Below are 13,284 nucleotides of genomic sequence, written 5' to 3' on the forward strand. Positions count from 1 at the left end.
ATGTTATACATAGTATACAATTTCAAAACCTAGAAGATTAAAAGAAAAATTAAAGTGTATACATATGTAGGTAAATGTTCGTAACATTTTGTCCTTAGTGAACAACTTTAGCAACCCTAACAGCATGATATTACAAAAACAATTTGAAAAAAATGTTTATTCCATTTTTTTTATCTGTATAAATAATCCGAGTAATTTTCCAAAACATGTATATATTTTTATTAATTTATGTACATTTGTATGTTAATGTTTACGCACTATTTATATATTTTTTTATCATGTCTTCAAGTTTTTTAGAATCTTGAGCAAACTTTCTTATACCTTCAGAAAGCTTTTCTGTTGCCATAGCATCTTCATTAAGCAACCAACGGAATGTTGCTTCATCAATATTAATTTTTTCAATATCCGTAGATTTGGCCCTCTTTATTGATAACTGCTCGTTAATAGGCTCATCATCATCCTCAAGATCTTTCAACAAAGCAGGGCTGATTGTTAAATAGTCACAACCAGCTAATGCTTTAATTTCTCCAATGTTTCTAAAGGATGCACCCATAACAACTGTTTTATAATCATATTTTTTATAGTAATTGTAGATTTGGGTAACCGATATGACTCCTGGGTCCTTCTCCGGTTCAAAGCTTTTAGTATGGGTATTAGCAACATACCAATCTAAAATACGCCCAACAAAAGGTGATATAAGAGTAACTCCAGCATCAGCGCATGCCACAGCTTGAGCAAAAGAAAACAGTAGAGTTAAATTGCAATGAATGTTATGCTTTTCTTCTAAAATTTTTGCTGCTTGTATGCCTTCCCATGTAGATGCAATTTTTATAAGAACTCGGTCTTTTTGAATTCCCATATGTTCGTATAATTGTATTAACTTCAATGCCTTTGCGATGCTTTTTTTTGTATCAAATGATAAACGAGCATCGATTTCAGTTGAAACTCTTCCTGGTATAATTTTTAAAATTTCGCAACCGAACAGCACGCCTAAGTAATCAATTGCTTCCTGAACCTTTTCATTTACTGTGCTGAAAAAAAATTAAATTTTAATGTATTATAAAAAAAATTTAATTTATATTTACTTTCCAACTTTGGATCCATATTTAATAGCTTCCTTTAGTATATGGTCGTATTGATCCATTTTAGCCGCAGACAACAATAACGATGGATTTGTAGTGGCATCAGTAGGTTTATACAATTTCATAGCTAAAAAATATAATAAGTATAGTTAGACCGTCATTCTTCTAGTTATATGGTGTTAGTTAGTTTAATAGATACATCGGCTACTAAATTTGCAATAACTTATAGATGTATTATTAAACATAAGATTTCACCTCGAAGGGCAATGTCAAACATTCTAATATATACCATAATATCAAAAAGTACACTATAAAAAACGAACAAAAACTTAGGACAAATCCGAGACCTTGACTATTCTAACCTCATTTAGTTCAAATATATAGTATTTGTTCTCAAAAGCAATGACATTTAGCATCTAGAATATATTGGTACATACATATGTAGGTAAATATTTTTTTAAGTTATGGATAAAACTAGTGCAATGGAGCTGTCATCATTAACCTTCTGATACGATGACAATTGTTAAACCTGCTTGCCATTCACTTGACATTCAGCTGACTTTGCTTTAACTTTAGAGTTTGTACTGATAAGCTACATAAACCACTACATATTGTTGCTGTAAAAAGAAAGTACAGTAATTACCTTCGAAATCTCCTGTATCAGCTACAACAACAGTGATTTCCTTCAACTGATCTAGAGTAGACAATTTTTGTTTCTTCGTTATTCCTTCCATTTTGAATACAAACTAAGACTTTGAAACTCCGCTTGTTAATGACAAACTAGAAACTGTTCTCTACGTTCACTCGTTCAGAGCGGAAATGCCGCAATGGAAATATAACCAAGCAAAGAAGTTATCACCAGCGATGCCACGTTTGTCGAAACCTTATTTATTGTTAAGGCATTAGAAGTGTTTTACGCAAATTAAGCCTTGACTGTCAACTTAATTATATATTAAAAAAAATATTGTATTTGTCTATAATTTGAATGGAATTTTATGACTGTTACAAAATATGATTTCAATATATTGCGATTAGGACAAGAATTCAAATAAATTACTAATTTATTAGAAAGTTTTATATCACATATCTTTATTTAAAAAAATGATCACTGAGCTGGAAAATTACTCGATCCAATTCCGAATCATATTAGAAGAGTATTAGAGACTACGCGCGTGACAATAAATATACATTGTCGTTGCCGGTTTAAAAAAAATCACATTATCTCACAAATATATAAAATGCTAAGCCGAAAAATGTAAAATGTAAGTTGTAATTAGAAAGAAAGAATTTCTTTAACCATTCAAAAACTTCTTCTTCTTAGTTTTTTAAAGCAATTAATTTTGTAATATTTTGTAGATTAAGAGTTAGAAAGCACATATGGACACTTTGTATAACAAGCAAAAGAAGTTTTTACAGAAATTAAAACGCAATTTCATTGCCATTAAAATTTTAATAATTACTGAAAAAACGCAGTAATCAGGTAATATCTAGTTACAATTAAGTTTAATCTTTATTCCCAATAAAGGTTTACTGACTACTAAATAAAATCCAGTAACAACTATTGGCTTTTATTGATAAATTTCACTAATAAATATTTTTAGCGGATAATTTGACGAATATTAGCTATTTCGCTTAGAACAAGAGTGAATAATGTATTACTGATCTTATAATGCAATGTGTCTACTGTCTAGATATTAAATCAGCAATCACACAAACAACTTGACACAACCCAGAATGTGTTAGGTCGATAATAAATAGTAAACAGCACAATACCAAATAATGTTTATAGCAAGGTAATTATTCAAAATCTAATTTGTTTAATAAGTTTGGGTTTGAAGCCAATTCGTCTAAAGCGGGATCCGCGTATTCTAGTATATTAAAATCATCTCCAATTTCTGCCGTTAAAGATTTTAAGAGATCATCGTCATTTCCATCTCCCAAACCACCCAAAATATCTCCAAAAGCCCCATTTTCATCAGAGTCCAGTTTTTCAAGCTCAGGCTCTCCACTTTCTGTTGATTTTATATCTTTACGGTTTTTAAAAACTTGCTTATTTTCAATACAACTAGGTTGTTCCAATTGAACAGCTTCAAACGGTTTAATAGTTTTTGACTCATCAACCGAAATATTTTTGCTTTCATTTGAGGTAGGCATCAAATCACTTGATAAAGAGCGTTGATACAAACTGTTAGGAGAATTGTGGGGTGCTGTGTTGGAAATCCAAGGATCTGTTGTTGCAGCTCTTAGTTGTTGTTCCTTTAAAAGCAATGTTCTTAGGTGTTTGTTTTCAGACTGTTTATCTATTTACAAGAAAATGAAAACAATCATACGAAAAAATGAATTAAGTAATTAAAAAATCATGAAGTGGGATAAATAAAAATATAAAAATACCGAATTACAAATATATCACATGACTTAATTACCGTGTTTTTCTTTTGAAACCAGTTGTGGCTGCGTCCTTTTATGCAAGGAGTCTCCATTGTATATTATTTCTCGCTTGTCTATTGGACACATTTCATATGTTCCATTTAAATCAAATGAATACCCTAAAACAAAAATATATTATTGTAAACTTGAATTGTAAACCATCAATTTTTCAACAACAAACCTCTGTTATTATAATTGACACTGTTTTGCGATTCCTTAGCTTTTGCTTGATGTTGTTTCCATATACGTTCTTGTTCTTGCTCTTTTAAGGACTTTTGATTAAAACATATTCTTTCCTGGTCCTAATCAACAAGTTTATAAATTCAGAATATTCACTGAAAATATTATAAAAGTGTGTATAAAATGTTGATACCTGCTGTGATCGCCGTATTCTATGAGCCGATCTGTTATCTTTTGCTTGCTGAAGAAATGGAGCTTTTTTCTCATTAGAAAGAGATCGCCATCTTTTTAGAATCTGTTTACACCGATCGTTCCAGTTTGGATACATCTGTTTTAGCTCAGGATGCTGAGTATTAGCATAAAGTACAGCCGATATTGTTGCTGTTTTCCCCAAATCTAAAATATAGGATAACATTTCTAAAGTCCAACTAAACTCGTAAAATAAATGTAAAAGTAAAGATATATCTATTTCATTTAAGAGAAATAGCGCATCTTAGCGCAAAAAGTGAATGTATACACCGCTCGAAATTAGTTTACACTATTCATAATTTCTCCTAAGATAACTGGACTTGGGCTTGCTCTTGGTGTTTTGTATTTTACCTATTTTATAAAGCTTTGTTAAAAAAGTGGCATTTGTTTTATATCCAGCATTTGTAGTTTGCGGATGGGCAATAAGAAAATGTAATGACATGTCAAATTTTAATAAATATTTTCTATAAAGTTTAATAAGCAGTTATCGAAATGTTTAAGGGAAAAAAGTGTAATACAAAAATTACAAATGGGGACGAAATGCCATTCTTGGTCAACGGATACTAACATAAGTCTTGTATATTTGAAGTCAAGAAAATACATACCTTCATCTCGTCTCATCTTTTCAGCTGTTTTTTGTGTCCCAGCCGAATCAAGTTGTGGCGGAGTAGTTTTAAGTTGTGAATTTTGCAATTGTTGAGCAAATTGGTTATGAGGAATTATCGAATTTTCAGAAGCAGGACTTTCAACTACACATGTTGTATTCTGCAGTGGCACATGTATCGGCAATATTTGAATTTGGGGTGGTTGTTCCAGAATTTGTTTAGGAGATTGCGAAATAAAAGGCACATTTGCTTCATTTTCGTTTAAATTATTAACCAGTAAATTAGTCTCCTCCGTTTGCTTTGAGACCGCCATCGATCTAAAACGAACAAACAAAACAACATATGTACGTAAACAGATATTTTCAAAAAAGGCATTTTTTATTTTAAAATGTTTATGTATAATTACCTGAAATCAATACCTCGTTGAGTTTCTGAATATATTAGTTTCATTGCGAGGTCATCGGGAGTAGAAATCACCTTAACAAAATTAAAAAATAAGATGAGTAAAAACCAAACATAATATATAAAAATAAATTTAGTAACGAATCTGGAAAATAATTCAAATATATAATAACATACTCACTTGGCCTTTAACATTAGAAGTGGAGGTCGATCTACCTGATTCATTAGATAAATCCGTAAAGAATATTGCTGTTAATTATATTTTGAAATCTATTGTAATAATGGTAAACTCAAGTAAATTAAAAATTATTTACCTGGCTTGACTTCATCGACTTTTGAGTTAGCTTTTTTTGATTCCACAAATTTTGACGATGTTATTATGCCGCTGTTGGAAATTTCATGCATTGAAATTGTATTAGCGGCATTCAAAGCTTCAATTCCATTTCCAATTGTTACGCTTTCATCCACATCTTTACATTTTATTTTGATATTTGAAGTTAATGTGGAAATCGCGTTGTTTTGTTCTTCATTAGTATTTGCAGGTAATGTTGGAACACTTTTGCTCATTGAAGCAGGCGATTCTTCAGAAAATAGAGCATCAATTAGCTCCATTTGTTCGTCGGATATGTCAGAATCTTCAACCGGTAACTGGCTTTTAGTTTTCATTTCAAGTAATGATTTACCAAAAAATGCCTCTTGCAAGTACACTGGATAAGATTCACTCAACCGACTTTTAACTTTTTTTCGAACGGCTTTCTTTCTTTTTTCTGAATCGGTATAGCTACAATTATTAGAATTGTTTGATGCTTCGTCTTTTTTAATAGCACGATTCCGCACACTGAATCCACCAATACCAATTTTTTGTAAATTCCGTTGACGTTTTTTCCGTAATATTGCGATTCCATCATCATTCGTAGAAATCGAAAATCCTTCAGGTGGATTGTTATCGGCACCTGTCCAAACCATTCCGTCCTTGTAATGATCTGTGTCCCTCTTTTTTAATGAGTCTGTGTCAATGTTGTCTTCTATCGGAACATTGTTATTTGATCCAGCAACAACGGACTCTATAGCTGCTAATATTCCAGACTCTTTATTTTGTGAATCATTGGGAGTACGCACTTTACGTTTTTTCTTTATGTCTGTCGACAATGCTTTAATCATATTAGCACCTCTTTCGCTCATACTAACACCATCTACCCAAAATGTAGTTTCTGTGTCGTTATTTGATGAGATTATAGTGTCAGTGCTTAATGGTATTGTTTTAATAATTTTTGATGTTTTTGAAGATAAAAATTGAGCAAACGATTTGTCCTTGGGCCGACATAGAATGCAATGATATTCTATATTATCACATATTTGGGCTTCCTCTTCAGTATTTATAGAATCACAGCGACAATGTAACCAACGTTCACAATTTTTACACTGGATAATAAGCTCACCATCATTATATCGTTGACCGCAAAATGAACACATTTCTTGGCTTGAACATTGACCACATTCCATAATACCATTAGTGAATGTATTACGGCTTTGTTGGCTTACTCCGGGAGAAAATCGACCACATTTTTGGCAAGCAGCACACCACTTACATTTCCAATTTCCATGCGGAACTGTTTCTAAGGGAGGACTCACACAGTATATATGATATGATAAGTCGCATTCGTCACAAAGGATTAGTCTCGCCTCATCGTTCCTTTGACCACAGCTCTCGCATACAGTACAATCAAGACACCTCCAACCCCTTTCTAAAATCACGTTCGATATTTTTGTGTTAACACAATAAGGATGATAACATTGACCACATTGTGCACAAGCAATAAGACTGCTTTCCTTTTCAATTCCAGCAGATCCACACATTACACACAAATCTTGCGACAAAAGAAATTTGTCCTTTGCAGAACACAGTAATATTTTCCTTTCCATAGACAGGCAATCTTCTGAGGATTTATTCGAGGTTAATAATCTTTCACCATTTGAAGTTAAATTGATATTATTTAATAAAAGATGTCGTCCTTTACCGCGTACAGAATTACGTTTTCGCCCGAGATGTGTCAAAATATTACTCTTTTGCCCCATTAATTTCCCACCTCGACCGCGATATAATATTTTTTTTCTGAATATTTTGGATGAATGAGATTCTGTTAAAATAAAATCACCTCCACAATTATTTTGAAAATTTTCTATGTCCATTTCCTTAATAAAATTGTCATCTATTCCTTGAGGCAATGTAATTCCTTCTCCGGAGCGATTTGAATTACATTGATTTGTTATAATCTTCTCGCTCATTGGCAATAACTTACATTGAGGGCATATATAATCATAATCAGGATTATTTTCTTTCTTTTTATGATAAGTAATCAAGTCGGCATCTTCGTCACATGTGCTATGTACAAACCTATTAATCATGAAAAACATTAAATCATTCAACGTAAATTCGTGAATTTATTTACCTATGACAAAAATTGCATTTAACCATTTCCTTGTGGGCGGAAGCTCTATAAGCTTTGTGACAGATAGGACAAGAAAATCCTTTATTACGTTGCTGGTAACACGAATCACAAATTGTGTAATGACAGTGCCATCGAGATGAGGTTCCACCCCCAGGAGTTCTTGAACCACAGTCAGTACAAACCCGGCAACGCTTAAAGTTCATAATTATAACATTTTTGTTGAATTTTACTTGTGAACACATTTTTCATATCTATATAAAACTCATACTTACATTGCACTTCCAGCCATATTTTGGCAAAGATGAAATCGTGGGTCGTAAACAGGTATTATGGTATAATCGTTGGCACTGTTCACATTTAATGAAACGTCCTTCGGAACCGTCACTCTCTCTACATATCTGACATTTACGGCAATTGGGGCAATTCCAACCCGCTCGAGTTTCTAAAGATCCAAGATCAACATATTAATTCTTAAACGACCTTTGTGCACATACATATATATTAGGATGGAGCAATAAAAAAAATTTGCTTATCCTGAGGGTAAAATTTGTAGATTATAAAAAAAGGAAATTTTTGGACAAAAAAAAAATTTTTTTAACATCTAGAGGTTTAAAGTAAATTTTCGAGTTAAAATTTTTATTTCGTAAAAAATTTTTATTAAGTGTTCTAGAAGCTGTGGAGAGTCCTCTTTCTGGCCAATTAAAAGTTATCAACTTAAAAATATTTTTTGTGGTCATTATTGGAGTTTAAAAAAAGTCTTAAACAACATGCTTTCCTTAAGCGTCAAAATAAATTTTGAGTCAAAACCCGTCACATCGGTAATTTTTATGTTGCCTAAAAAAAATTTAAACTCGAAATTTACTTTAAAACTTAGTAAGCAGCCACTCGATGTTAAAAAAAAATTTTTTTGTCCAAAAATTTTATTTTTTTTTAATCTACAGATTTTACCCTCAGACTAAGCAAAAAAAAATTTTTTTTTGGATCCACCCTAATATATTTTAAAATTTATTATCAGGGGTTTTAATTGCATAATTACGCTATTTCCGACTTTTCGATTACGATTTACTCTAACTTATTTAAATATCAAATGTGTGTATATACATATATATATAAAGCCTCACCTGGAGTATTTATTAGACCAACACAATTGGTATGAAAATGTTCACCACAAGTGGCGCACATAATCATTTTTGCCATATTATCCATGGAGGAGCAGTTTTGGCACGTGATATTAGCATCTGGGCCTGTTAATATAAGATTGAATTCACATTTCATATTTTTTGTTGTTGGTATATATTGTAGAAACATTGAAAGTTTACATTAAAATTTTAATGAGAACAGGTTTTAATAGAAGTGCCTGGGAATAATATAGAATCTGATTTAAGTTTAAATAAATTAATGAAAATATAAATTGATAAAAATGTACTAGACCGGTGAGTTTTCAAAAGTACATAATACAATCAACTGTAACAACGATATGTAACGATAAAAGAGATAGATATAAGTCTGTAGTATTTAATGTTGTTGTTGTTGTAGCGGCAGAATTCTGCCGAGTTGACAGTCCTTGCCGGAATAAATCCAGGTCCGTTCCGGTTACGTAGACCCGACTGTCGTGGAAACACGTGTAGTATTAAATCACTACATTTTTGTTTCATCTAAGATTGGGTATTCATTTTAGTAAGTAATTATAATGACTTTCACTTTATAAAAAATAACATACAATAATTTTTTATAAAAAATACTCTTATTTAAATATTATATGTTTTAATTTTTATTTTGTTTAATTGTTTAAATTTATTAATTTTTATGCAGCAAAGATTTCAATTTTCATTAAATACTTACATATAACCATTACTTGTTCAATGTGATCCAAGCAAAAAACCATAAAATTATCCATGATTTGAAAGCTAGCTGATGCTGCAGCGCACGGCAAATGAAACACTTTTGTACAACTCATTTTACATGTGATACTTGCTCCATACTGTCCACAAAAAGAGCATTTTTGCGAGAGACTTTTGGCAATTATGAACTCTATGTTCGACTTAATTTCATTCGTTTTTCCATATACGCCTTGTGACCACATAAGACACATGCGATGCAAATATAGATAAGAACCATCTAAAATTGTATTAAGAGACATCTTTTCCGAATGTCCTATTTTGTCTAGTTCGTTGATACAATTATTTTGAAATATTTTTCCTCTGCAATTACTTTTTTGTCGACGGAATGAAACTTGGTCTATAGTGGTATGCCTTAAGGTTTCATCGATTTTAGAATTAGTTTCCATGTAGAATTGAATAGCCTTTTCGCAGTTATCCGGATCCACCTCCCATCGTAAAAAGTCTCCTTGCCCCAATGCACTTTTTTCATCAAGATTACATAAACAACATATTTTTCCAGGATATTCAATAGTTGAAATTTCATCCATATTTGTTATTGTTTTATCTTCAGGATATCCAGTATTAGAACTTTCAGATGACGACAATGGCGCGATAGAAAGATTAGTACGATCACTACATTGGACATGATCCCCTAAGTTTTTTCGCTTCACATTGCCCTTTTGTTGAGGCAAATCTTTCCTAGGCCTCCCGGGACCTCGTTTCGAATTATTTGATTTATTTTCCATTCCTGCCATAAGCGCCGAAAATGTGTCTCCATTATCAGAAGATGCTTGTAAAAATAATTGTGTTTGAAAAGTGGCTTCGTCATTGCCATTGGCTGGAGATGATCTGTTCGAATTTGGAGTAGAAAGAGCACCTGTAAAACAAATTGGACTGTTTAAAAACTTGCAGAATGAGAGATTCAATTAATTGATGCCAGCAAATAAACACTTTTTGACAAAAATTTATTAACTATACATACCTATGTATGTACTTTATTTTTTATTTATCTTTCTTAAAAATATGTTTAGTAATAGGATGGTAACAACAATAATAAAGATAGTGGGTTTATATTTTCTTATCCTGCTTACCAGGAGGGAATGGTTGCAATGAATCCAAATCAGTTTCTTCACATACTAGATCTAGGTCCATTATACTTTGTTTAATTATTTACCATTAGCCCAACTTTATTTGTTATGTTAGTAACACCGATGTAAGTGTATTTAATCACTTTTGAAGAGGAACATTTTGGAAAAAGAACAATACAGAAATGGAAATATTTTAGGTTTATATTTGTGAGCGAAAGCAAATTAATTACACAAAACTTGGCTAATTTAATATTTTCTTTTACGGCGGAAAGCTAAATAAATAAAAATAAAAAAATTTGCAATACTACAAGGTATATATTTTATTTTGGACAAAGTGGCTGGAACAGAAGTTAGTAGTGCAAACCCAAAGTTATATGAACTCTTTCTAGGATGAGTACTATTCGTGTAACTGTATTATCTATGTAAACACATTTCAATTGTTCCTTTCCTACACAACACATTCCTATTTCAAATAGCTTATTTAAAAAATCTCATAGTGTATACTACAAGTAATATTTCCAAAAAACGACGCCTTTACCATATAAGGCGTGAGTTCAGTTTTGAGTTCGTATGTGTGTTTCTTGCTTAATCATTTCCCTTTTTATAAGCATTTTGAGTACACATATTTGTTGGCTGGACGTAGGTTGGATATGACTAAACATACATGATATTAATAGATTTTTTATACATTATTGAAATTAGTTACTAGAAGCAGCTAGTTTTTCTTTTAAATATATTATTAACGAACTAAAAAGTTTTGTACAAATTTTCAAAACAGTATTGTACTTACCTATTATATTCTATAAATACATATGTTACTGACTAGATGGTAAACATGTTAAGATGAAATCCTATTTTAAAAATAGCCCTTTATTTACTTCTTTTTTTAATTTTTTTTTTTTTTATTTCTACTACAAATACAAAAAAGTAGAACACTGTAGTATATTTATTGACGATCTGTGGCGCGTAATTTCTCTTCGACTGCTTCTCTAGAGGCTTCGGAAAGGTCAGTAGCTTGAATATATTTTTGTACACCCACTAAAGATTTCTTCAACGCATCAAATGAACTTGAGTACAACATCTTCTTCTTAACCTAAAAAAATTTAATTCCACCGATTTTTGTTTTTTGTTTCATTTTTGCTCCAATAAATATTTACCTTAGCGGTGTCCGGGCACCAAGACATTAGGAAAAGTTTCTGCTTTTTTGAGCTTTCCGAAGTTCCTTGACATTGATGCATATATTCAAAATCAAACAGACCATAACTAAAAAACACGTCGATTAAATTATGAAAACAGTTATAAATAAAATTACAACTAACCGGCATTCTCCCGTACCGCATTTTTGGATGTCTTCAAGAAATTGGTCGTATTCAGCATTTCGGTCGCCAACTGTTTCAACATCAATTTGTTTCTCGTCTCGTATATAAAAAATTACATAGCGATGTTTTTTATCCTTTTTAATTTCTTCGTATGTGGTTTTACAAACATCTGACACGGTTACACCAGAAGCCTTAAATTAATAAATATAATATATAGCAGATTTCAAATTGTTTATAAATGCATATATGTATGTGGGTGTATAGAAATTAACATATATATTGTGAAAGTGCTAGGCAAATGTTTAATACAAACGGCACACAAACCATTTCAAATGCATATACAAGAACGCGGTTTGAATATGAAACTTTCTTTATTTTTCTCATATTTTTAGTTAATTGTATAGATACCTACTAACTTATCTATATTTCAAACATTGAATGGAACAAACTGTACTATACTCTCCTATCAATTGTTAATTTTAAGTATTAGAATAAGGCTTATACATAAAAATAGACGAAAATGTATATGTACATGCCTACCAATGCATCTCAGTTCCAATTATTTATTATTCTTATTAATAAGAATAAGTCCCCATTTTTATTTAGTTTTTTTAATTTGCAAATTTAAAACAAATTTGTTACAAATGACCTCTTCCCAAGGTCGTGGAAAATTGAATTATGCACTTTCTGATCAAATGGCGATAAATCATTTTGATTGTCCATTTTTTTTAATCATCGCTGAAGAATGTATTTGATCACTCTTTGAAATTATACTTTAGTATAAATATATATATATATACAAGTATATATATAGCTCATTATTTTTTCATCGCCAACGTATAGCAGAATGAATCATTTACTCATACCAACGCAAAACTATTGCCGCATATACATTCGTTTTACAATAAATTATATTCCCCACCACTTTTCACTGACAAATTTATATCAAAAATTAATTAAAGAAATTTATCGATGTTAGTTAAAATTGATCATATTTTTCTAATTCAATGGTGTATTGAACAATATATTTATATATATAATAAAAATACTCTTAGTTGATATACTCGTTCCGGCTTTTTGCCTTACCGGAGGAGACAAGCTTTGGCACATATACCGACAAAATTTTCACACAAGATATTAAATTTCAATTTCCATAACGAGGTTGCTTTATGATTATTCCTTTGCAGAGTTATACAATTATAATATTCTCTTTGATATTTATATTTTATTTAAAAATAATATAGTCAGACATACCATTTTCTTGAGTTATATGCAAAAAGCTTTGAAAAACGTTTGATCCAATTGCACCAACTGCTTTTTCAGAACGTACAAATGTACACACGAATGCCAAATGGGTATATGTGCATGAGTTATCCAAAATTCATGATTACCATGTTCTTCACAAAAAGGGTGTTTCCATTCCATTTTCTCCCGTTTCACAGCGACACTTACCATTACTAAAAATCGATAAATTCAAGCTACTTACCCAGAGGCTACATTTCCTAAAATCCAATAGTTGTTACCAATTATCATAATATTGCAATTTGAAAGTATCAAAACTGTCTGATGTTGCTGCTTCGTCGATTCTTAATTTAAAATATA

The 13,284-nt window shown here is 31.2% G+C and overlaps 3 protein-coding genes across 3 annotated transcripts; all 3 read right to left on the reverse strand.

Annotated features, from left to right (window-relative positions):
• Positions 1 to 195: 195 nt before the first annotated feature.
• On the reverse strand, positions 196 to 1,911 carry Taldo (transaldolase). The gene is made up of 3 exons (XM_014234818.3): positions 1,726 to 1,911; positions 1,086 to 1,209; positions 196 to 1,031 (listed from the first exon to the last, which is right to left on the reverse strand). The coding sequence occupies exons 1-3, from the start codon at positions 1,814 to 1,816 to the stop codon at positions 251 to 253; spliced, it is 996 nt and encodes a 331-aa protein (XP_014090293.1). The 5' UTR covers positions 1,817 to 1,911; the 3' UTR covers positions 196 to 250.
• A 718-nt stretch (positions 1,912 to 2,629) lies between these two features.
• Lpt (Lost PHDs of trr) lies at positions 2,630 to 10,500 on the reverse strand. Its single transcript, XM_070107634.1, has 13 exons — positions 10,367 to 10,500; positions 9,238 to 10,152; positions 8,517 to 8,639; positions 7,668 to 7,837; positions 7,396 to 7,586; positions 5,260 to 7,340; positions 5,127 to 5,194; positions 4,950 to 5,020; positions 4,544 to 4,860; positions 3,883 to 4,085; positions 3,691 to 3,811; positions 3,506 to 3,628; positions 2,630 to 3,382 (listed from the first exon to the last, which is right to left on the reverse strand). The coding sequence occupies exons 1-13, from the start codon at positions 10,425 to 10,427 to the stop codon at positions 2,880 to 2,882; spliced, it is 4,947 nt and encodes a 1,648-aa protein (XP_069963735.1). The 5' UTR covers positions 10,428 to 10,500; the 3' UTR covers positions 2,630 to 2,879.
• A 701-nt stretch (positions 10,501 to 11,201) lies between these two features.
• tsr (Cofilin/actin-depolymerizing factor homolog tsr) lies at positions 11,202 to 13,095 on the reverse strand. The gene is made up of 4 exons (XM_014234726.3): positions 12,937 to 13,095; positions 11,683 to 11,873; positions 11,521 to 11,626; positions 11,202 to 11,456 (listed from the first exon to the last, which is right to left on the reverse strand). The coding sequence occupies exons 1-4, from the start codon at positions 12,937 to 12,939 to the stop codon at positions 11,310 to 11,312; spliced, it is 447 nt and encodes a 148-aa protein (XP_014090201.1). The 5' UTR covers positions 12,940 to 13,095; the 3' UTR covers positions 11,202 to 11,309.
• Between the last annotated feature and the right edge of the window lie 189 nt (positions 13,096 to 13,284).

This window comes from Bactrocera oleae, chromosome 4 (genome assembly GCF_042242935.1).
Source record: "Bactrocera oleae isolate idBacOlea1 chromosome 4, idBacOlea1, whole genome shotgun sequence".
In the NCBI taxonomy this organism is placed as follows: domain Eukaryota; kingdom Metazoa; phylum Arthropoda; class Insecta; order Diptera; family Tephritidae; genus Bactrocera; species Bactrocera oleae.